General features: G+C 54.3%; 5 protein-coding genes across 5 annotated transcripts; 3 read left to right on the forward strand and 2 right to left on the reverse strand.

The window, feature by feature from the left end:
- Window positions 1-6522: 6522 nt before the first annotated feature.
- Window positions 6523-9424, forward strand: J4E86_010657 (uncharacterized protein; the record flags this gene model as incomplete). The annotated part of the gene is made up of 7 exons (XM_051451153.1): window positions 6523-6691; window positions 6743-6946; window positions 6997-7259; window positions 7308-7400; window positions 7450-7606; window positions 7661-7905; window positions 7958-9424. 7 exons carry the CDS (start codon window positions 6523-6525, stop codon window positions 9422-9424), a joined length of 2598 nt encoding a protein of 865 aa, XP_051297623.1.
- A 694-nt stretch (window positions 9425-10118) lies between these two features.
- On the forward strand, window positions 10119-10642 carry J4E86_010658 (uncharacterized protein; the record flags this gene model as incomplete). Its single annotated transcript, XM_051451154.1, has 2 exons — window positions 10119-10341; window positions 10416-10642. The coding sequence occupies 2 exons, from the start codon at window positions 10119-10121 to the stop codon at window positions 10640-10642; spliced, it is 450 nt and encodes a 149-aa protein (XP_051297624.1).
- A 2244-nt stretch (window positions 10643-12886) lies between these two features.
- Window positions 12887-15080, forward strand: J4E86_010659 (uncharacterized protein; the record flags this gene model as incomplete). The annotated part of the gene is made up of 5 exons (XM_051451155.1): window positions 12887-13527; window positions 13577-13859; window positions 13909-14431; window positions 14480-14963; window positions 15011-15080. The coding sequence occupies 5 exons, from the start codon at window positions 12887-12889 to the stop codon at window positions 15078-15080; spliced, it is 2001 nt and encodes a 666-aa protein (XP_051297625.1).
- Window positions 15081-16400: 1320 nt separating this feature from the next.
- J4E86_010660 (uncharacterized protein) lies at window positions 16401-20705 on the reverse strand (the record flags this gene model as incomplete). Its single annotated transcript, XM_051451156.1, has 3 exons — window positions 16401-16612; window positions 16702-20335; window positions 20475-20705. 3 exons carry the CDS (start codon window positions 20703-20705, stop codon window positions 16401-16403), a joined length of 4077 nt encoding a protein of 1358 aa, XP_051297626.1.
- Window positions 20706-22205: 1500 nt separating this feature from the next.
- On the reverse strand, window positions 22206-24082 carry J4E86_010661 (uncharacterized protein; the record flags this gene model as incomplete). The annotated part of the gene is made up of 4 exons (XM_051451157.1): window positions 22206-22463; window positions 22515-22672; window positions 22721-23983; window positions 24040-24082. The coding sequence occupies 4 exons, from the start codon at window positions 24080-24082 to the stop codon at window positions 22206-22208; spliced, it is 1722 nt and encodes a 573-aa protein (XP_051297627.1).
- Between the last annotated feature and the right edge of the window lie 256 nt (window positions 24083-24338).

The following is a 24338-nucleotide window of genomic DNA, read 5'->3' on the forward strand; positions in this document are numbered from 1 at the left end:
TTGCTCTTGGTGAGGCTACAAAGGCCGTAGGTGGAGGCAACTGGCAATACTGGATCCGACTGAACCCCGTCAGTTGGGATGTTGCGGCAAGATTGTTAAGAGGTGGTGTCGAGATTGTTCACGATCAGAGCAGAAGAGTATACAAGAAGAGCTCATCGCAGATCCAAAGCGTATCACAATAAAATCCCGAGCTTCGCATCTACCTTCCCTAGAGCCCTAGCGCGATCAACCTCCGAAACGAATATATCACATCGACTCATCTCGTTCCGGTCCTCAATACGCCCATTCCACGACTCGTCTACGCTCGATACGACCCCATCCAACGCCTCCCGAACATGTGCTACATCGTCTACACCATACACGTGTGCAACCACTGGATACCCCAACCCCAACCCAACAACGGCCCCATACTACGCATATGCGAAGAAGCCGAGAAGCTACGACTTGGCCACCCTTGCCCGGAAACACAACGAGAGCACAAAGTCATGAACCGAAGTCAAGGCATGTGTACAGGCTGCATGTGGAAGAAAGTCAGCAAGTAAGCCATCCTCCAGATCGCCCAACGTTGTCAAGGAAAGAAAAAGCGGGGACGATATGTGGGGGTTCTCAGACGAAAGAGCCGCGGCAGAATCAAATAGCAGGAATGTGGAGATGGGATAAGGGAAAAGGAAAAGGAAAAGAACAGGATTACGGGGTGGAGAAGGGCCGATAATCTGCCTCTTCTTTGCTCGTTTAGCCTTCATAGGCGGAGACGACCGTCAACCGTCGACCGCTTCACTCTGGCTTTCCAAGGTTCTGTGTCGCGGGTCGGCGTGGGCGGTCATGATGACAGGCACATGCCGAGAATAAGGCCGCGTGTGAACGCCCACCTTCCCAACCGGAACTGCCATTGCGAGGCTGAGAGAGCAGCGACACGTGCGGCTTAGCTCTGGCGGTGCATGCACGATACGGCCCGGGTCTCGGTCCGACCAAGGTGTCAGATTTGCCGTTTGTCTGGGGGATTCGCTGGGTGAGCTTGAGGGTTCTTGAGGCGCTGCGGAGTTGACGGAATACAAATATACCCGGGAGGTCTTTTGTCTTTTACGTCGGTGTTTGGGGTAGAAGGGTGCAACTATCGATAGTAACGTATTTCTAGTCCATGATATGATAGACCATTGCGATAGCAAGAGTTCAATGTCTCCATCTCCAAATCCGCCTTACGCGCAAATCAATGCTTGAAGTACGTATCCATGCATGCTACTCAGTTTAGCCTTGGGTAACGGGTCAACTATTGCCGTCATAGCCATGTGCTTTCCAAGGGAGCCAAGCGAGGCAAAGCCTTTCAAGCATTGGCCGTTCTTGTTGCTAAAATTGGAGTCTACTCCAATTGACTTTGGCGTCGTTGGAGTCGCCGCGTGTTATCGGGGCTGTTCGCTAAGGCTGGTCATGTCAGACAACGGGAAGCATGCGGAAGTAACCGGCGGCTTGTTGCGGTTCGGCACAATTTCTCCAGTATGATATGGGGATCTGATCGGTTTTCCTGTGGTATAATAGGTACCCGCGATATGCGACCTGGTGTCTATGCTGCAAAGCTGCGAGGGGCTTGGAACGGGGAGGTTGTTACGCTTTCATGTATGAATCGAAGGCCATGCATCATATATCCTACGCTCGCATTACCTACCGTCTGATACCATTGCATATGGTTCCTGATCGCCCAGGATCCTTCCGTTTATAGCTCGGAGAGGAATCGTCCGTGTTGGAAGTGGCAACGTTCATCCAGATAACGGGGTCTTCTCATCATACCAAAATAGTGACTTGAAACCATCGTAGACAACCGGAGACGTGGAATCGTCGGTATCCCCGAACGCGACGGTTTATACTTTCGACCATTCCCAAGGTAGCAGCGTTCCCGCCGAGCACATGATCTCGCACTCATTTTTGAGATAGTCCCCAAGAAACCGTACCAGAAGCGCGATATCGACCAACCGATCGTAAAACATTCTATAGCATTATAGATGTGAAACTTCAACACATAGTGTAACGATTGGACTATCCCCTAGCCTTTACCACCAGTTTCTTTTACCCAGGCGCTCGTAACACCTGCTCATCGCGTGGCACTGGACTAAGCGACGTTGTCGACATTTCTAAGACCGCTGTGGTTGCAGAACAAGCATAATGTATGCCAGGCAGACCAAAGACGCGAACAGATGAGAAACGGGAGAGATAGCTCTGTCCCAAGCCATCGTCGGTCCTGAACGTGTATAGTGATCCTCCCCCTCTGACGCTTAATGAGGTGACAAAGCATGAGACACCAGATAATGTCATGATTTCGGTTGGGTTGCTACATATGTAGCATGATATTCTAGCAAGTCACACATGAGATATTGTATACTTATACCATATGCTTTAGCGAGACCTTTTGAACAAGGAAGATCTACAAACTACAAGTGACGAGGTTCTAGTAATTCGTTGTGATGATGGCGTTAAGTGCAAAGAAGGCCAGGACGCGTAATCTGTGCTACGGTCACATATCGGGCTTTCAGCCCAACCCTACAGGCAAGAGACGGAAGGCGTCTGTGTTCGGTTACTCAGCTTGTAGAACGAGAAGACACTACTCCATATAGGAGAGAGCAAGAGGCGCCTCTTCGTGCGTATTATGCTTGATAATGTTGCGACTTGTCGAAGCCGCGCGACAAAAGCATGATCGCGCACAAATTACCACGTGGCTTAGCATCTCGGAGATATGTCCATGAACTTACCATGCGACACAATGTGTGTTCCTGGCTAGTGGTTGCGGAGTTGAGTCTATCAGATTGGGAGGGAAAAGGAAATCTGATCCGACAAGGAGGCACCCATGAAGCTTGACTCGTCAGAATACGAACGGAACCATGGACAGTCATGCCGATGCACTGTTGAACTTCGGAGTCTCATCCGGTAAATCGTGCGACATATCCATGTGATAGCAAGATAGAATGCAGGATGAGAGTGACGCGAGGCGTGGAGCTTCGCATCCAGACAGTCTATACTCTGCCTGCGGGATCGGTTCGGCACCAAAGTGACGATAGCCGTAGCGAGCAGCGCCGCATCAGCCACCACACCCTTGCGTGCGTTATTGCTTTTCTTGATAAAGACGGCCTGCAGCCCGCATGATTGCTCATGCAGCCCGTTTCGACCTCGGGAATGTCATCCCGGAAGGAGAATGGATGTGGTCCCACCTTTCAGGGTTGCACCGAGAGGCCGCCCGGTCCCACACAACCCTGAGGCGAACATCTTCATGGAACATGACAAGCTCATGGCGTACACGAACCAAAGTTTTTTTCGCAACCAAACATACGAGCCACGGGTTGGAAAGCGTGGCAATTTTCGGTGGTGGAGACTCCCATGCCTGCGAGCGGGGAATATTGCGGGCCTGAGGGGATGCAGAGGTAACACAACGCATCATGCGCTTTCCCGTTTTCTTTGAGCCCTTCTCTGGGCGTGCAGCTTCCTGTTGCTTCGACAATCGAGGGATCAAGTGGGGGGATAAAGTGGGTATCGGAAAATGCTTGACCTTCCCTCCGCTAGCCAGGCGACTAAGGGTGTTGTCGGACAGAACAGCGAGGTTGCACAACCTGTCAGCTAACGGCTCTCACCAACCACTCATCTGTGTCGCCGATCGCCTGCATTAGCTATATGCAGGCTCACCCGGAAAGCAGTGTAGGGATGAAGATCGCAGCATTTCACGGATAGAGCCATGTTCCAGATGTTGTACTCTCCAGGGAGGAACGGTTTGCCAGTCATGTCACAGCGCTGAACGGCGCGCAGCATGCAGGTGGGTGGAAGCATCAAGGCGCCGTGAAACGTTCGGATGCGCGATAGTAGTAGGTAGGGGTGGGCGTGGATTACCACTGGTACGGACGAGGTGTATTGGCTAAATACATGGCCTGCCTTGCTCGCCAATGCGGGGAGACGGTTTATTGATAGATGGTCATGGTCCTCGTGTTGGCGGCTTATGGCAGGATATGTTTGCTTGCGACGCAGTTCAGCAGGGGCTAGCGACGTAGGATAATAGAGTTTCCTCAGGCAAAGACGAAACCGAACAGGTCCTTCTGAGCTTGCACAACTGCAAGTACGCAAGTTAAAAACCTAACATTAATGCAGGCGTGCAGGTTGTCTGATAAGGCAAGCAATGTTCTCTTGCTTCCTGCTGCAGTTGGAGGCGTCCGGTCTTCCCTTGACCGGGGTGGAGTCGACAGAAACAAATACCGGGTGCCGCTCGTCAGGCAGTTAGATGATGAACGAAGCAAAATCCCCGGGCCACAGCCGCCAGCTGGAGTGCCAAGACGAGGCTCAATCCTTCGCCGTCCCACAAAACGTTTCAAGAAAACAATCGCACTCTCTAAAGGTCGTGTCCCTGATGACAGGATGGGGAGCAGATATGTATCTATCAAAGATCGACAAACTCTCGGCTTCTCGGGTCACGATGTGAGCGGACGGGCACGATGCAGATCTGAGCCTCGCCATGACAGACACGGACGCGAAGAACGTTTTGCTGGTGCGTTTCGCATGCGCCTCGCCGTTACCGCACAAGTCTGCCGCGTTCAGACAGAACGTACTGCAGACAAGATTTGGAAAATCGAGAAGTGACAGTAGCTCAAAGTGGCAGCGAAATGTTAATTGTTTGGTGAGGGAGCTAGATGGACCTTCCGCATTGGTAAGACCGCAGTCCCTTTAAAAACAGCCTCGCTTACCGGCACGGCTTTGATGACGCGCGCAGGCCAGCCCTGGATCCACAAGCTGGAGTTTCACGTGGGTGCGGTTCTTGAGCCCAGATGCTAAGAGAGGGGCTTTTGCTAGCGGCGGCCCGATGTCCTTTTCTCGGTCACGCTGCTCCGTGGACACCAGCGACGGAAACGGTATCGACAGATGTGCTACGGGTGCGGTGGGCTGCAGCACGCCAAGAAAGTTGGACGCAATCATGGCTCGAGTGAAGGGCGGCAGATGCCAGCGGCTTGGTCCTGCACCGAGGCGACGCAATCCCGGTTGCATGCTCATGCGCCAACAAGTGATCGACTCTTGTCAGATTCAGGCTGCGGCAGGGGGTGGATTGGGTGACACGAGCCTTTTTGCCGAGGACGCGGGAGCGGAGGACAACTGCGTCACATTGCGATGCATGCCGAGAGCCGCTAAGCAGACGACGGAGGCTTCTCTGTTCTCATGTGGAGGCTGGCTGATCGCCCGCCCCCGGCCTTTGGACGGTACTGCGTGTGGGTGCGCACCATCTGTGTCAGCACCGTCGTAGGCCTTGGTGCCCCTTTTGCAGGCCCTATATCAGCCCATTCCTGGCGGTTCCGAAATGACAACCATGCCGTTTTACCTAGTAGGCGCGCCAGCTGAAGACGCCGTAGGGCGACGATGGGGGTCTGGGTGGCTGGCATGGTAATCTGGCGACGCCTCCCAGAAAGCCCCGCTGCGCGAACAGGCAGTCTCGGGAAAAGAAATGCACCATCCATCAGCGTGGGTGTCGCGCTGCGTTGGGTGCCTTGGAGAGAGTTTATTTTGCAGGGAGAAAGTTGAGGCTGGAACATGCTCGAACCACGATCCACATGTGTTCGCAACGTCCAACGGCCCCTGCGACCATGTCTCATTAACTCGTTCAGGCAGAGGGTGTGGCGTTCTGCGCTGGCAGTGTATCATCATGGCAGTAGAAAATCGGCGAACCCAGATTGATGTGTCCTCTAGATGCGGCGCATATAGCGTAATGGCGGTAGCGTGTCAATCCATCGGCTCCGCTGTTGGGTGAACCTGGGACGAACCGTACCAGATCCGACGGAACGATCTGAAACAAACCATTCGATCTGCCAGAATTAAATCGCCTGGCTCAGCGTGATTAAGCAGTCTGGCTCGTCTGTCACCTGGCACCAATGTGATGTAGTAGTACAGTAAGGCGCCGGCGGTGGTTGCATGGGTCGCGGCGGATAGTCAGCGCGTCGATGCTAGGCACGTAATTTACGGCCCACTGGCTGGCACAAAGTGGGTCTTGGGCTAGCCGTGCACGCTAAACCATGCATCCCTGCAACATCTGGTCCCCTTACCCACGTCTGATGGAAGGGACGTTGGAGCGCCCCTTCCATCTGTTGGTCTGCGGCTTCCTCATCTGTTTTCTCTTCCGCGAGGCTGCATCCTACACCAGTCCTTCCTTCTCAACACACGTCGTGGCGAAGACCACCACATTGATTGTTGCTCTCTGACAGCTCTGCCCTCCAAGTCGGGGTCCACACCGTCCGTGTTCCTCTGCGCGCTGCTGTCGTTCTCCGCGCCAACCTCCACGCCTCGACTCGCACCCGTCAGTACGCTTGCGAGACGCGCTCCCACGCCCGACTGTACGTAGCCATCCTCCATCACCACCATCAAGCAGCATCTCCTGACTCATCCAGATCGACAGCCCGGCGACCCTTCAGTTGCTCCAGTCTGGTCTTCCCCTCCATCAGACTACTCCGTCACTGTCGCAGCTTCAGTAGCGCAGACGTCGCATTGTAGCCAGATCGGTCGCAAGCAGCCTTCATGGCACAACACCAGCAACCCTCGCCCACTACGGGCATGCCTCCGCATCATGTAGGGCAGCATCATCCCGCGCACGCGCAGGTGAATGGACACCCGCCGCACGCGACCCAGCCCAAGACACCGTCGCAGTACTTGGGGCAATTGACCGAGGCTGTATGGACTCAGATGGGTAAGCCAGTATCCAGTGTGCGCAGGGCCGGCACAGACTAACACCCAACAGGCTCTCTCTCTGAGCAAATGCAAGACTTGGAAGGCGCCATGCAATGCTACGAACAGGCCTTGAAGTTCAACCAGTGGTCTGTGCCAGCTATGCAAGGTATCGCGTGCATTCTCCGCACCAAAGATGCCTTTCCAGCAGCTGTCGAATACTTGCGCACGATTCTCAAAGTCGACCAAGCCAATGGCGACGTTTGGGGCAGCCTCGGTAAGAAATTTGCGCGCATCTTTCGCGAATCATCTCACTAACAAAACCAGGTCACTGCTACTTGATGATGGATGACTTGCAGCAGGCGTACTCTGCCTACCAGCAGGCGCTGTACCATCTGTCTGACCCAAAGGAGCCCAAGCTCTGGTATGGCATCGGAATACTATATGATCGCTACGGATCGCTTGAGCACGCCGAAGAGGCCTTCTCGCAGGTAATGCGCATGGAGCCTACGTTCGAAAAGGCAAACGAGATCTACTTCCGCCTTGGCATAATCTACAAGCAGCAGCAGAAGTTCAACCAAAGTCTAGACGTAAGCATACTTGAATCTCACCCCACGAACGCTTCTAACAGTTGACAGTGCTTCAAATACATCGTCACCAATCCTCCTCGCCCACTTACTGAAGAGGATATCTGGTTCCAGATTGGACATGTGTACGAACAGCAGAAAGAGGTTTGTCTCACCAAGCTTCGTAAGCTTTCACCGCTGACATGACGATTAGTTCGAAGCAGCCAAGGGCGCCTATCGCCGGGTTCTCGAGCGTGATGCCAACCACGCCAAGGTCTTACAGCAGCTGGGCTGGCTACACCACCAGCAGAGCACCAATTACGCTAGCCAGGAGCAGGCCATTGAGTACCTGGAGAAGTCTGTTGCTTCCGGTAAGCATTGCATCCCCGTGTGATTATGCGCGTGTATCTAATCCATTGCTCTAGATCAAACGGACGCGCAGAGTTGGTACTTGCTGGGACGCTGCTACATGTCACAGCAGAAGTACCCCAAGGCGTACGAGGCTTATCAGCAAGCTGTGTACCGTGACGGCAGGAACCCGACCTTCTGGTGCAGCATTGGTGTACTGTACTACCAGATCAACCAGTACCGCGACGCGCTAGATGCATACTCCCGTGCCATCCGCCTCAACCCCAACATCTCAGAAGTCTGGTACGACCTCGGCACACTGGTAAGTAGTTGATCGTCCCTGGACTGAAGGCTCTTCACTAACAATGGCACAGTACGAGTCCTGCAACAACCAGACAGCGGATGCACTAGACGCATACCAGCGCGCGGCCGACCTCGACCCATCTAACGTACACATCAAGGCTCGCCTGCAGCTTCTGCAGAATGGACAGACGTCTGCTGGCGCCCCGAACCAGGGCAATGCTCCTATACCTCAAGACGTGCACCCTCAAGCCTACCAGCCTGCCTCTGTACATGGACCTACCGCTCCGCAATGGGGCGCACCTCAGCCCCAGCAGCCTCCGCAAGGTCCTGCTCCTCCAGCCCTAGCGCCCGGATGGGATCGCCCTCTGGCACAGATCCGCGACCCTGGCCTTCCACCACAGCAGCTGAACCCATATGAGCAGCGCGAGGGCATTCGACCGCCTACACAGCATGCTCCCCAGAGGCCCGTAAGCCCCCGACAGGAAGCTCCCAGGTCATACGCAGAGCCTCCTCGTCCTCCCACAAACGGACCGGGTCCTCAAGGGCCAGCTGGTCCCCCACCTCCCGGACCACCCGGGCCAATGCGCCGTGGCATGTCTCCATCGCCGAAGACACACCATGCTGCTCCCAGCCCCTACCACCCTCAGCCACCGCAGCTGACACCGCAGGCGGCTCATGCGCAGCCACAACCACCTCTGCCCCTACATCAGCAACAGCAGCCACCTCAGCCTAACCGTATCTCCAACCCGAACTACGGCCCTCACGCTGGTAGTGTGCCTCCTCCACCCCCGCCCCCACCTACAGGTCTCGGTGGCCCACCATCTCAGGCCTCTAGCCAGAGCGGCGTACCTCCATACGGTGTTCGCCCTGCCAGCCCACCTCCGGAAGTGCGCCCGATCGTTGAGAACCGAGCGGGATCTCCACGCAACGGATACCAGGGACCGTACCAGCACCATGCTGATCCTTCTGCAACCGGTGGTATTGCTAGCGGAGCTCCTCCACCAGCTTCTGCCCAGACGGCTGCTGAGCAAGCAGCCCGCGAGCGTGACGACCGGCCGCCGACTGCTCCACCGAAACGACACCGCGAGTGGGAGGAGAATGACCACGCGAATGCAAAGCCTCCCATGAACGACGAGAAGCGTCAGAAGATGGAAGAGCCTCACAGCCGCCGTCCAACTCCCCCGCACCGCATGTCTTCTCCTCAGGTGCCGCGCCAGAGCCCTCAGGAGGGTCCCGATCCCCGGCGCTTCAACGATGGCTACCACCCGTCCGAGGCTGCTCACCACCCGCCGTCGCTCCCACCCATGGCAGCTGCGCGACCATTATCTCGCATGTCAGAGACACCAAAGCAGGAGCGCATCGAGCGACCTGAGCACCACGAGCCGGCTGCCCGCCAGATGGATGTGGATGAGAACTACGACGATGAGGGCGATGACGCGAAACCTACCGCGCCCAAATCTGAGCGCAGTAGCCCTCGCAATGCGCCCACCAACGGCGTTCCTTCTCATGCTCCCACGCCAGCCGAGCAAAAGTCTTAGGATGATTTCGAGGTACTCTTCGGGCAGCACTAGAATTCTGACAGGGTTTTACTTTCTTGTTTTTGCAATTAGTTACATGAGAATTGGGGAGTTGGGGATGTCTAGTTGGAGGGCAAAACATGGAAGAGACGTGGTAACGTACTTCCGCATGGCGATGATACCCTGCGCGCCTTACATAGTCCCCGCGCTTTTCGAGTGTTGTATGTATTTCTTAATCACCCACGAGAATGAAAATGCGATTATCACTATATACCCTGTTGCTTTGGTGTGCACTATGACTTCATCGTATCATTCAAGTGACTACTGTTCATTGGTAGCGCAGGTGGTGTCATTACTCGCTGCAACTTGCAGTGATCAAGGTCGGCGCAAATGGTGGGGTTGCTCACCTGCTCGTGGAAACGCCCGCAGTTAGCTGCTGTTGCGTCATCGCAGCGCGCTGCATCGCGAAATCATGGAAAGGCTTCTCCAACATCTTCCTCGCTATACTGTACATCCTAATTACGCGGAGCTCTCGTCTATTTCATACATCCCCAAACGACTGACGCGCCATAACGACCAACCATCCTCCTGTTTCGCTGTCCAAAATCACCAATCCACACGTCGCACCTTCCACTCCATCGTCTCCGTCTCACGTCCTGTTCTACCCATACGTGCTTGTTGCGTCGAAACCGTTCGCCTGACCGCCCTTTGTAACATGTCTTCCGACGCCGACTACGCCGCTTTTCTCGACAAAGCAAATCAGGACACTGGCTCTGCGGAGACCAAGGACGCGTCGCAGAAGAAGAGCTATGGCACCAAGAGCGTGAACACGGCCGTACCCAAAGCGCTAGAACAAGTAGAAGAGTACTATGTCAGCGACTCAGATGAGCCGTTTGAACCGGTTGCGTTAGAGTTTGATGGCGACAGCGTGTCTGCTGGTAGGATTCCCCTCATTTACGCGCACAGCGACGACAAGCCTCACGAAGTATAACATGCGCTAACATACACACAGACGACCTGAAGAAGCTCATCGGGAGCGACTCGGTAGAAGAGGTCAAAGGCACCGGCTTCGAGAGCCAATACAAAAAGATCATCGACGCGGTGAAGGCAGCCGGTAACGGGACCGTCAACGTATACCGGGTGGAGCTGTCGGGCACCAGGGCAGAGTACTACGTGGTGGGCGTGGACAAGGCGGAAGGCAGGATCGTGGGTCTCAAGGCTCTTGCCGTAGAGTCGTAAGCAGCAATGCACCGGGAAATGAAGACATGAACATGATCACGATGCGCTGCGCCGGATTATACACATGCCGATCTACATCGAACACGTTCCTTCCTGCGATGATGGGGCTCGGGTGCCCATGGCGCGAATAACGCCGTTTGAAACACGTCGCGCTCGCTGGGTTATGGTTGACAGTCAACGGGTCTCACTGACAAGATGGTGGAGCGTGCAGGTTCATGATGCGACGTCAGAAATTCGATTAGTAGATGTAATCTGCTGGTAGATCTGCGCTACGTGCATCTCTACATACTGTACGGTTGTCATAGCTTTGGGCTTCAGTGTGGACTTGTTTTCTCCAACCTCCCCTTCAATTATCGTACATGTTTGGATAAGAAAACATGTATGCATGGTCGCATGATGCCTGTGCGTGTATGCACGCGGCAATGGTGAAGCCCAGACGACACGCATGAGTCGCGCGGCGGGCTTCGAACCGCCAGTATGGCAAGAGACGTCCAGCAGGCTCGTTGCTCGACTTCAGCTTGCACGACATATAGATAGTTCAGCCTCGTGTACGTCAAGACCGCAGCCTTGCAATACGGTATCGATATATAGTTTGATTGGCTGTTTAAACACACTAGTTCGCCCAATCCGGCTATGCCTCGGCCGGACGTTGCAAAGTTCCAGAACCGGGCGGTCAGCTGCGCCTCCGAGCTTCATTTCGGGTGTACCCTAGGGAGCGCTTGGCCCCGGGCAATGGGATCCAGCAGTCTCAACCAGATTGGAAGCCGACCGATACGTGTCGGGAAGCCTAGGACGACGGCAAGCTGAACAGACCGGCGTGGAGCGGGTTGATTGAGATGCAGACGACGATAGGGAACGGTAGAGACGAAACGGATGGGTTAGAGCATTGGCCATTGCATGTCTCGGGGATCCGAAAAGAAGGTGAGGGACGTGGGAAGGATCAAAAAGGATGGTGTCAGATCGCCACGCTATCTTCGGCAGCGATACGGTGGGCGACCTGGTCAACACGAGATAAGATCGTGAAGTTACATGTACGTTTCTCAACGGTCGTGAGCACGAGGCACGTTCTTGTAACTGGTACCTTGGTACAAGTGCGGTAGCAAACGCCGCTTGCGAGGATGGGGGATTGCGGTTATTATATGTGGTGCCGACGCGTAATGGTAGAGGCGATGATCTTAGGCTATCGATTGCGCGTGCAAAGACGCGGATGCGCGTTTGGATTCTTGGAATGCCATGTTGAGGCGCGGGATATGCAGAGCTAGCGGTTGCGATGCAGCGTGCAGGCGGTTTCTATAGAGACAATCGTGTGTACCGTGGAGAGGCTGCATGTGAGGGGTGTTGAGGGGAATGACGGCTTGGTTGAAGGCGTCAAAGTTTGGGTGACAGGCAGACAGACAGACAGCAGCACGACGGGCTTCACGCATGACATGGCAATTTGGGTACTTTTTGACAGGCTCCACCATAGGAGAGGCAGTGGAAAAGTGTTGAAACGGGCTTGGTAAATTTAGCAAGGCTCTCCCGCTGGTGTGCGTAAGCGGGCCTTTGAATCTTCGCCGCATGCAAGCGCCGTGGCAGCGACGATTGGCCGCTCCTTGGTCGAGCTTCGAGATCTTCGCCCTCCCTGAAGTCCGTGTGGGCCCGACTCAGGAACAAAGCCCTAACCTCTCCCACCACCCACCGCTGCTTGCCACTCTCTGACCACGGCGCCGTCGCTTGTTGTGTTCCTGTCACTATCCCACAACATATCAGTGCCTCTCTTTGTTGCATTATTTCCCGCATCATTACCATCGCCATTCTAATCTGCACCTTCCAGCCCAGTGCGTCCTGCGTCATCCGTCATTCGCGCCTGCTGCCGTTGACCAGCGCCTGCCCTGCCAAGTCCCTTATCCTGGGCGCCCCCGTTTGGGCCAGGAGCCATCGATTCACCTCCCCTTGAACCTCGACCTCCCCCATTTTCCCTCACGCCGCCCTCCTTCCTGCTCCTCGACGCCCAGCAGCGATACCGAGCAGCATCGCATCACGAGTGGAGGATATCCGGCTTCCCACGTGCTTTACCTGACACCACTAGCTGCAGCATAGCCCCTGTTAGGAATTTGCCCACCCGCGTGCCATAGGTTACCGCAACACTCGTTTTCCACCTGCATACCGCCTACGCCGATTCATCCTCTTCACTTCGCTCTGCTATCCGAGTAGCAGCTAGCCAGGAATTATCGCCAACCCTCACCGCATACGCTCCCTCGCACCATGATGCCGCAATCGCCGAGGGGAGACGGGCCGCCCCATCTCCGCCTCAACTCGGGCTCCCACGAGCCCAGGACCGACGACAACTCGATGCCTGCTGTGCGCCCCAACACGGCACGAACCAACTCTGCGCGCTCGTTAACCCAGCCAATCCGTCCTGGCACAGCCCCAAGTCAAGGCATCCGATCGCCCGGCGCGCCCGATGTATACAGCAATGCGTCCATCGCAGAGTCCGCTGAGATGTTGCTCCCGCCGCAGAAGATCCGCACGCAGCGCTCCTACCGAGACGAATCGCCCATGCAATCGCCCTCTGGCTTTTCCTCGCGGCGGACAAGTTGGAGCTCAGACATGACGGGAGGGCCTTTCGCTTCGCCTTTCGACGACTCGAGAGCGCCGTCGCGAGCTGGCAGCGAAGAAGATCTCAACACCCAGACTGTCTCTGAGAAGTTCAACATTCACCCATCGGCTGGATTGTTGCTCTTCCCGGAAGACGTGGAGAAGGACGACTACCTGCACAATCCCGACCCGAACGAGAAGGACAAGAGAGACTGCGATGTCTTCACGCGGAGAGGTATAGTCAATCTGGGTGGATTGGCCATTCTCGCGCTCGGTCTTCTCATGCTTTTCATCGGTTACCCCGTTCTGTACGTATTTGCGATTCCGACGATTTTCGACTTCACTAACGCATCGCAGCACCTTCGTCGAGGATCTCACGGCACCAGAACGAGGCCCATGCACAGACAATCCTCTGTGCATAGAAGGCAAGCAAAACGAGCCGCTTTTGAACAACCTACGAAAGGGCCTCATTGATCCCGATACGCCCAAGGAGGCCATGACGCGCACATCGTACAACGGCGAGGAGCAAGTCTTGGTCTTTTCAGACGAGTTCAACACCCCCGGTCGCACGTTCTACGATGGCGATGACCCATTCTTCCAAGCTGTCGACATCTGGTACGGTGCTACTATGGATTTGGAGGTAAGTTTCGAAATAGCCATCTTCAAATTGCAGCGCTGACATGTTCCAGTGGTACGACCCAGATCAAGCCTACACCGAAGACGGCGTTCTCGTCCTGAAATTCACCAAAGAGAAGAGCCACGGCCTCGATTACCGTTCTGGTATGATCCAGTCGTGGAACAAGCTCTGCTACAAGGGTGGACACTTGGAGGCCAGCATTTCGCTGCCTGGTCGTGGTAACACGAGTGGTTTCTGGCCCGGTTTCTGGACTATGGGCAACTTGGCTCGCCCCGGTTACCTCGCCTCGACTGAGGGTCTTTGGCCATACAGTTACCACGACAAGTGCGACATTGGTATCACGCCAAACCAGAGTTCATACGACGGTCTCAGCTACTTGCCTGGTATGAAGCTACCCGCTTGCACCTGCGACGGCCAAGACCATCCCAGCCCCGGCAAATCCCGCAGTGCTCCGGAAATCGATGCTTTGGAAGGTTCAGTTCATTTCCTCGGTCCTGGAGAGTCCAACGCCATTGGTGTCGTGTCTCAGTCCTTCCAAGCAGCACCGTTCGACACATGGTACATGCCTGACTACGGTAAATTCTCTCACTTCCGTTTGATCGGATTCAACTAATGTTTGGCAGAATACATGGAACTCTATGATACCTCGATTACCACGATGAACGCTTACAAGGGTGGTCCCTTCCAGCAAGCTATCTCTGGGTTGACCAACTTGAACAACGACTGGTACAACGGCAAGCAGTATCAGACATACTCATTCGAGTACAAGACCGGCGACGAAGGTTTCATCACCTGGTATGTCGGAGAGGACAAGACCTGGACCATGTCCGCACCAGCGACGCGTGCCAACGGTAACATTGGAACGCGAGTCATCCCGGAAGAGCCAATGTCCATCATTGCCAACTTCGGAATGTCGAACAGTTTCGCAGCCATCAACATTGAGGACATCGAGGCGCATGACCTCCCGGCCAAGATGCGGATAGACTACATTCGCATCTACCAGCCAAAGGACAACCAGATCATGACTTGCGATCCCGAGGGCTACCCTACTACCGACTACATCAGGAACCACCCTGAGCCTTATGCGAACCCTAACATCACTGACTGGTAAGTCCATACATCACATCTGTTATGATAGTACTAACATGAACCAGGAAATCCAGCAAGTACGACTGGCCCAAGAACTCCTTCATGGATGGTTGCAAGGCAGAAGTAGAGACCTAGTGACCTGCAACTTCCCAGAGACTGCTGGCTTTCGGTCTCTGTTGTCATCACTTCCCTTGTGTCGACTACCTTACGTGGCCATGGCAGTACGACGAATACCCCTCAAGATTGGAGTTCCCTCGCAAAAAAGCACGTTAATCATAGATCATCGTTTCCTCTTTTCGACCTTTTCGAAGGCCACATTAGCATTTGCATGGAGCCGGGGGCGTTTACGACATTTCGAATCTCACATGCCTTCGCCTTCGCCTTACTCGGGGACCCAAGATGTTATCTGGCCTGCGTGCGACTGTCCGGTTTCCTGGAATTAGGGGCCACTACTTCAACGCACCGCCGTCGCGCCGATACACAAGCCGCCTGTCGCTCGCTTCGACTGCGCCCGTCCAGTTGTCCATTGAACGATCCCCTTTCAGCAGCGGCTTCGTCTGCAAAGAATCTTTTCCAACCTTCTCACATATGAACGGCGCGCGCAACTCTGTATATCACGGCATCTGTTCTTCCATGCTTCGCCTGTACAAAGCATACTTGCAACATCAAGACTTTTCAAGACCGCCTTTCTGTTTCCCGTCTTCTTCCCTCATCTTCTTTCCAGGGTCTTGGTCAAAGTGGAGTTGCTGGGCGGCGCCTTACAGCTTCCAATCACCCCAACTTCTTCTTCTTCTTCTTTCGATCATCTGAATTGTTGTCTTGTAATGCATCGCTTGGCTTCTATTTCTGCTGCTTCATCTTTTCTTTGATATTGTTGGACATTTTGGGAGCAAATATGGCAAAGGGACTACTGGGGATGGAATGATGAATGAGGAAATCTGGTCTTTTTTATATTGATATATCCGGGCGTTTTTAATGTTTAGCAGAGGGAGAGGACGTAGATGTGGGAGGAGGGTTTGAGGTGGCGGTGGCGGTGGTGGAAGAAGCTGCTGCTGTTGTTGGTAGAAGGGTGGCATATGAATGGTGTAGGAGATGAGAGAGGAGGAGGAGTAGACAGGAGATAACATACCCTCTGATGTGTATACTGAGAGTTTATTCAATCAAGTTCAACAAACAACACTTCTTCTCTTGCATGTGTGAGGCTTGTGGACGTGTGTGGTACGACATGATAATGCTGTTGAATAAGGGATACACGGGTGTCTGGCTTGAGAGGTGGCAGTGCAGTTCTTCAAGTTCTTCCAATGTATCCTCATCAAGAATCGATGTCACGCAGTCTAGTCCTCACACGTCACAACATAGCCAGCATTGACAACATGTCAAGATCGAAATCCCATTGATCCTTTCTCACAACGCCTACCATTCACCCAAGCATCCCACCCAAACACACCGGTATACCTAAATACTAATAAAGAAACTCTTCTCTCCCTCCTTCGGCTCCACCCAAGCACGCTTCAAAATCGGATCCGCACAACTAATCCTTATCCGCTCGACCGTCGCAGGCGACGTAAGCGACAAAAGCGATGTTTCGCCAAATTGTGTGCGCGCAGCTTTCAACGCGTCGCGAATGGCGAAGAAGACAGCGCTGCCCATGAAGAGGGGGGGTTCGCCTAGTGGTATCAAGTCAGTAAACAGTGACGGTATAAAGGAAGACGGGTGGGTAAGGAAAGAAACAGGAAAAACCCGGGAAAAGACTTACCAACACCCCTACTCCTCTGAATAGTCCTCAGATTCTCCCAGTTAACATCCTTAAGCAACGTGACGTTCATAACTTGAGGCACATCCCTAAACCCAGGAATCTTATAATTCCCCGGCCCCTTCGTCGCCACACCCCCCGTCCCCCTCAACCACAGTGACTCCTCCGTAGTAAAAAGGCCCTGACCCTGCACAAACGCGCCTTCAATCTGGCCGTAGTCGATCGCCGGATTGATACTCCTTCCAACATCCATTTTGATATCAGCGCGACGAGTCGTCCAGTCACCGGTGAGGGTGTCGATTTCGACCTCGGCGGCGGCAACGCCCTGTGTGAAGTAGAAGAACATCTGGCCCGTGTTTGCGCCCCAGACGTAGCCTATATCGGGGGTTTTGTAGAAGCCCTGAGCGGAGAGGTTGACGCGGGAGAAGTAGGCGGCGTGGGCGAGGTCTTTCATGGTGGCGTCTTTGCCTAGTTTTTCGCGGAAGGGGGCGAGGCGGGCGTTTAGTTCCACGCAGGCGTTGTGGATGGCGTAGCCGTTTAGGTCGGAGGAGGCGGAGGCGGCGGTCGAGGAACTGTTTGCGACGGTGTTGGTCGCGGTTTCGCTGATGAAGACGGAGTCAAGGGGGACGCCTAGGGTTTCCGCCGCGATTTGCGTCATCTTGGTGTGTAGGCCTTGGCCCATTTCTGTGCCGCCGTGCGCGACGAGGATGCTGCCGTCGTGGTAGATGTGGACGAGGGCGCCGGCTTGGTTGAGGAAGAGGGCGGTGAAGGAGATGCCGAACTTGGTGGGGATGATGGAGAGACCGCGTTTGTTCCACTTGTGTGTTTTGTTGAACTCTTCGATTTCGGCGCGGCGGTGGGCGTAGGCGGATTCTTCTTGGACTTGCTTGTACATGAGCGGGACGTACCAGTCTTTGATTTCTTGGTTGAAGTGCGTGACCATGTTTGTGGAGGGCGAGTAAAAGTTGATTTCTCGTAGCTTCTCCACGGGGATGTTGAGGTGGTCGGCGACTTCTTCCATGTAGGTCTCGGCGATGAACATGCCCTGTGGTCCGCCGAAGCCTCGGAATGCGGTGTTAGAGACGGTGTTTGTCTTCGCGACACGTCCGCGGACATGGATGTTGGGTATCGAGTAGCAGTTGTCGATGTGGGAGAGCGACCGTTCCACGACTGCACCAGAGAGATCCTGACTCCAGCCACCATTGCAGAAGACGTCTGCATCAAGGGCTTGCAGCTTACCGTCCTTGTTGACGGCAACCTTCCAGCGAGCGAGGAAGGGATGCCGTTGTCCAGACGTCATGATATCTTCGTCTCGGTTCAACATGCAGCGTACAGGTCGACGAACCTTGTTCGCTGCGCAGGCCACGATACCAGCGAGCTGGACTGAACGAGTCTCCTTACCGCCAAAGCCACCACCCATGCGCTTCACACGGGTAACAATCTTGTTGGCAGCAACACCGACAACCTTGGACACATATGCTTGCGTCTCCGCTGGGTTCTGTGTGCTGCTGAAGATCTCCATCTCGCCATCCTCAGGCTTGGGGACAGCGACACATGCTTGAGTCTCAAGGTAGAAGTGCTCTTGACCACCCATGCGCACTACACCAGTGAAGACGTGATCAGCCTCGGCAAACGCCTTCTCGGTATCTCCCTTCTGGATGTGACGGAAGTGGTTGAAGTAGCTATCCTTCTCAATAGCCTCTTCAATTGTGAAGATAGCTGGAAGCTCTTCATACTCGATCTTGACAGCACGTGCGGCCTGCTCTGCATGTTTCGCTGTGTCAGCCAAGATCATACCAATTGGCTGACCAGCAGTGAAGACTTCGTCGAGAGCGAAGAATGTCTCATCGCAGGACGGCGCACCCCACCAGTTGGCTTCTGGAGATGCAAGATCCTTGTGGTCGACGTACGTAACAACACCAGGAAGTTCCAGTGCGGGTTCGGCATCGACGGATAGTAGCTTGGCGTGTGCCTTTGTTGAAAGTACCAAGCAGCCATACAACTCGTTTCTTTGCAGGGGAATGTCGTCAGTGTACTGCGCCTCTCCAGTGCACTGCTTCATAGCCGCGACATGGTTCTTCGACTGCCCGACTTCATTCTGGATGTAAGCCTCAGCAGCCTTGTCGTCCTTCTTGCCCGAGCTAATATCTCTTTCAATCTCGCCGATTGCATGTGTGTCGACTTCAGCTTCCTCAGCGTGCAGCTCAGCCAGGATCTCATGGTAGAACTTGTAGAAGAAGCCGAGCGCGAGAGACTTCCTGTATGTCGCCATACCACCTGGGACACCAAACCGCAGATCGAAGTCTTCTTCGAGCTTGTCCATGACGCCCTCCAGTGTTGGAAGATCAGAGAACTTCTTCCCTTGGAGGAAGTCCATTGCTTTGCGCGCGTGAATTGTCGTAGGTGCCATGCCACCGTAAACCAGATCCACACTCTCGACTGTGTGCTGATCGTCCAGTGATATCCTCAAAGCGGCATTCACAATAGCAATGTCGTCATCTTTCCTCTTTGCCTGCTTGTACGCGCGGATGTACTCGCCCTTCTCTTTCGCAACCGGGATCTTCAACCCTGCGATGATGGCATCCGGAGGAAGTGCAGTCTGCCTATATCCCTTGAAGAAAGTGGACATGGGAATTTCCGTCGTCTCCTTGAGGCTCTTTGCTATGAGCGTCGCATTCGTCGCAACAAACACCGGATTCAGATCGGAGATAGGACTCGCTGTTGCAAGGTTACCAGCGGGTGTACCCACATTCCTAATCTGTCGTCCAGCGAAATACCGTATTTGCTTGAGAATGGTAGCAAATGGCTGGCCCCGCACCGGTCCGTAATGCTCGAGAGCGTCTTTGCAAATCTCCTCCAGATCCGTGAGAACAACGTTTCCGCCGATTTCGAGATGATCGTCGTGGAGCTTGAACTGTCGTAGTTCCGCAATGTCGCCGACAAAGACTGAAGCGTTGTAGTTCATGCCCTTGAACTTGATCTCGATTTGTGTTTCAGTCGAGCCACCGATAAGCTTTGCGGAGGGATAAACGTCCTTAATCTCCAGTAACTGTTGCAGAGTCGTTGGTCGGAACCACCTCTTCTTCTTGTTACCGAATGCCAATGGCTTGAACTCGTGTTTCCGTAGCTGTGGGGGAAAGATCAACTCTGTGTCTGGCTTGTACTCGATGAACCCAGGTGGTGCGAATCGCTTAATCGGTTGGTCGTCATCAATGTTCTTGCCGCAACCTCCGCCATTCGCACCGTCCTTGTCCATACAGCATCCGCCTCCACCATTGGCCTTTGCTTTCGCGCAGCCCGATTTCACGCTGAAGCTCTGCGCCGCGTCTAATATCGGCCTGTATCCTGTACACCGACAGAGGTTACCATCAAAGGCTTCCTCAACTTCGAGCTCGCTAGGTCCAACGTTGTTGCGGAGGAGAGCATATAATGACATGACGATGCCCGGTGTACAGAAACCGCATTGACTGCCATTGCCCTTTGCTATCCTCTCCTGTGCAGGATGTGGCCGCTTTACGTTGCCAATTCCTTCCACTGTTATGACGTGTTTGCCGTCTACGCTGACGAGGGGTGCGAGGCATGCGTTTACGGAGGCGTGATAGATCTTGTTCGTTGTGGGATTGAATTGCGATATAACCTAGCAATTTGTCAGTCTCTCGCCCTTGATTCCTGGACCAATGTCTCCGATAGTCCCAGAACCAGAGTGCACTGTCTTTTAGTTTTGGACCCATTATCCTCCACCACAACCACGAGTCAAAGTAAAGTAGCAAACATACCACAGTACAAGCACCACACCCACCCTCCGCACACCCCAACTTCGTCCCCGTCAACCCAATCCCCCTCAAGTACTCCAACAGCGTAACTTCAGGATCCGCACTATCCAACACCACCTTGGTGCCATTCAGGTAAAACCGGAGCGTATCATCGTAATCGGCCGTAACTTCGTTCAGCGACTTGGTCGCGTCGCTTGACACGGCTGGTTGTGGGGATATGAGACCAGGCGCCATGTTTGCCACCCGCGGTGCTGTTGGTAATCAAAGAAGAAAGAGAGACGTAGAAGACAGAAACACAGGCGAGAGGAATGGGGAAAAGAGAAAGGGAAGGCAAGAATGTCACGAAAGGTATCACAAGCTTGATCCTCTAGCTGTTCAGGGTCCTGTCCGTCGGGCTTGTGGGGAATAAGCAAACTAGATATGACAAGCGTGTGTACCGCGGCGGCAGGAGGGATTGCAGCCGCGTAGAGCAGTCATTACATGAGTTAGTTGAGTTAGTTAGTGGTGTGAACGAATCAGCATCGACGTGTTTGTCCCTTATCTTCGTACGCGGTCTAGGGTGAGTAGCTTGCAGAGGCTCCGCGTGCAGGAGCTCGCCGATGGCCGTAGTTCGCGTTCTTGCCCCTCCATAGCCCCACCCCACGCCGCACGTGAGCTGTCAGGTCGCTTCCCGCCTACTGCCTAGGATGGCGAGGTCCGCTGTTGTCGGAAAGGAAGGAGGGTGCCGATAGATACAAGGGAGACAGTTTTTACTGAGTTGAATTGAGGTGTAGTGTGATGCATGGACCTGGGTAAGTCCTACGGTGACATATGTCAGTGCGAAAGACACAGGAGACCTCTGTAGTAAGCTTTAGAATTTGGAGATACAGCGCGTATGAACCAAGTTCCCAGTGCACCTGGCTGCGCTGTACCGTTGTGAGTATCACGAGTGCACATCATACAGAGTATCACGATAGAAGAAACATGCATGAAGGAATTAATTTTGTGTGTTGAGTCACAGCATCTAAAAGCCATGATTCGGAAAAGCTACTATACAAACGATGATCTCCGAGTGCAACGTCCATTAACGCGACTATTTAACCCCAAACGTCACTGCAAACCAAGGCAGATGCAGGTCCAGATTTGTGTGTTGCGCGAAAATACAGGCATGAAGAACAAAGTGACGCTTTTTGGTGGTAAAAAAGTCTTCAAGAGGAAGATTCGAAGACCAACGTCGATCGATGACGGAGGTCTATACCAATTGCACGCCCGTGATAGACATGCAAACAAAGACATGGGAGTCGGGCCTGGCAGACCAGAACATGCCTTGCTGATCAAGATGTAGCAGGGGTAAATGAGAACAAACAGCTGTCGACTTGTTGCGCGGACGTGAGGGTTTGCAGAAAGATCATCCTTGAAGAGAGCATAGTCGAAGCGATGATCAGCTCACACAATGCAGGCGACAGCGATGACAAGAGTGAAGCCGTGAAAACAAGCCAAAGGCTATGATGTCGGTGACAGCCCAGGCTGAAGAGGAGGCTCTTTTGACGGATGAGCACTCAGCGCATAGTAATGCATGCAACAAGGCGAGGCCGGCTACGCGCAAGTCAAGAAAAAGATTTCGAAGATAGTCCAGGTCATCGGGTGGATATCATGCCAGGCGCAGCAAAGTTCCAAGCAATTGGATCATGCAAACAGGGCAGCATTCGGCGAAGTTCAGCAAAATGTGCATCGGTCACGGCAACTAAGCGACGCTTATGCGCCGGGAGGTCCTTGGGCTCCTTGACCGCCCTGTTGTTGCTGGGCGATGGACGCATACCACATTGCAAGGTAGTTTTGGTAGCCGCCATAGACAGCGTATGGGTCAGCAGAAGCAGCACCATTTGCATCGGGTGCAGCTGCTTGAGGAGGCTGCGCGGCCGCGGCGGGTTGTCCATATGAAGGTGTCTGCTGGTGTGAGTATCCATTGTCGTTATTTCCGTTGTCACGTCGTCGTGAGTTGTTCTTCTCTCGCTGCGTCGTATTAGCATCCGTGCAGATCTGTCACACAGCAAACAAACTTACCACTTGGTCGACCTTTTCCCAGATAGCTCGCTTAGCATCATCAATGGCTTGACGGGTTCCGACAAGACCAATCTCGCGCTCAATGTCGGCACCGGAAGCTTGCGATACGTTGATCTTGCAACCGGTCTCTGATTGCATGGACTTGATAGTTTCACCACCTATGAATCGTTAATACGACAAACACAACATATTCAGAGCGATATTACCTTTGCCAATGATCATGCCAACAGCATCAGAGGGAACATGAATACTATCATTGATCTTGCCAGCTCCAGCACCTCCAGCAGCACCTCCACCGTAGGGATCAAAGTTATCACGCCTGGTGAATGCTTGCTGCGGCGGCGCGGCGGCACCGCCACCTTCCATTTGCTTAGTGTCACTGTCGACAATCTCCATGATGAGCTCCTTGGCATGTGCGGCAGCAGTGGGACTTCCGATGAGGTTCACAGGTCGCAAACCATTCACGCTCTTGTTTTCACCGACAATGTTGACGTGGCAGCCACTGCGCTCTTGCAGATCACGGATAGTCTCACCGCCACGGCCGATGATGAGACCAACAGTACGATCAGGCACCATGATTTGCGACGACTGTTCACCCTCACGAAGAGCGGGCTGTTGTTGGCCAACCATCTTAGCGGCGGGTCGGGCATTGCGGCCAGTCTCACGAGCAGGATTGCCGCCATTTTCTTCGATGATGCGGTTGATCTCGCGTTTAGCACTGATACGAGCACCCGGGCTACCGGTTATACGACACTCGCGCTGAGGTCCAGCCTCGGGGCCGTTGATGAATTGAATGCGTGTTTGAGATTCTTGTTCAATGCGGCGGAGACTCTCACCTTGACGTCCAATGACAAGGCCAACCAACGAAGAGTCAATGAGAATCACCTCAGAGTTGTCATTAGCAGGGGGCGAACGTGCTTGCCCGTACTGCTGCGAAGGAGAGAAGGTGTCACGCCTAGGAGGAGAGCGATCACGTTCACGTCCATAGCCACCTCGGCGCTCATCACGACGCTCATCGCGGTATGGGTTGTAGCTTTCACGCACGGGTTCTCGGCGCGCTGGAGACCGCGAGCGCGACCGAGAACGTCGGTAGGGCTGGCGTCCGCTTAGTCGCGGGTCTTCTTGATAAGCTGGAGCTGTGTAAGTTTGCGCTGGGACACCATAACCAGACCAAGACTCAGGTATACCTGGACGCGCTTCGTGTGCAAGGCCCTTCTGAGCCGCAAAGCCACGCGCCTTGGCCAGCGCATCCTGGATGCTGACTGAGCCGGAGCTTACGGGCTTGATAGCGCTGAGATCAAGACTTCCAGAGTGTGTGGGAGGAGGGAAGTTGTATCCGGGCATGGCGGGCGGGGTGGCAGTTGGCATTGCGCCTGGGAAGCCTGGGGGAAGGCCTTGGGGAGGGGCATGTTGCGCCTGGGGAGGCTGCTGGGGCGTCTGCGATGGGGTAGTCGAGGGACGTCCAGCAGCTACAAGGGCAGTCAGTACAAACGTCGCGAGTGTGGTGAAAGTGTGAGCGACCTACCGAGCGCCGCCAGGATGGCGTTGAGATCGGGGGGAGCGGCCATCGGAAATGCGCGCGACCAGGTGGTTAGTTTCAAAGATGAATTGGGACAGCCGTGTTGATGAGCGACAAGAAAGTGAGCAGGGCGCCGTTGAGTCGAGTGCGCAGGTGGTGTGTGTCGTGTGCAGAGATCTTTGTCGCGGCGAAGAAGGAAAGAGGAGTCGGGCGCAGCTTTCGTACGCACAGGCCACTAGCGTGGTATTAGCCGAGCCGTGGCTGGTTCCAAGGTTCTCTCTCTCACTAGAAGAACGTGTTGCCTT

The sequence above is a fragment of the Alternaria arbusti genome (genome assembly GCF_024043155.1).
Source record: "Alternaria arbusti strain BMP 1465 chromosome Unknown scaffold_24, whole genome shotgun sequence".
Classification (NCBI taxonomy): Eukaryota; Fungi; Ascomycota; class Dothideomycetes; order Pleosporales; family Pleosporaceae; genus Alternaria; species Alternaria arbusti.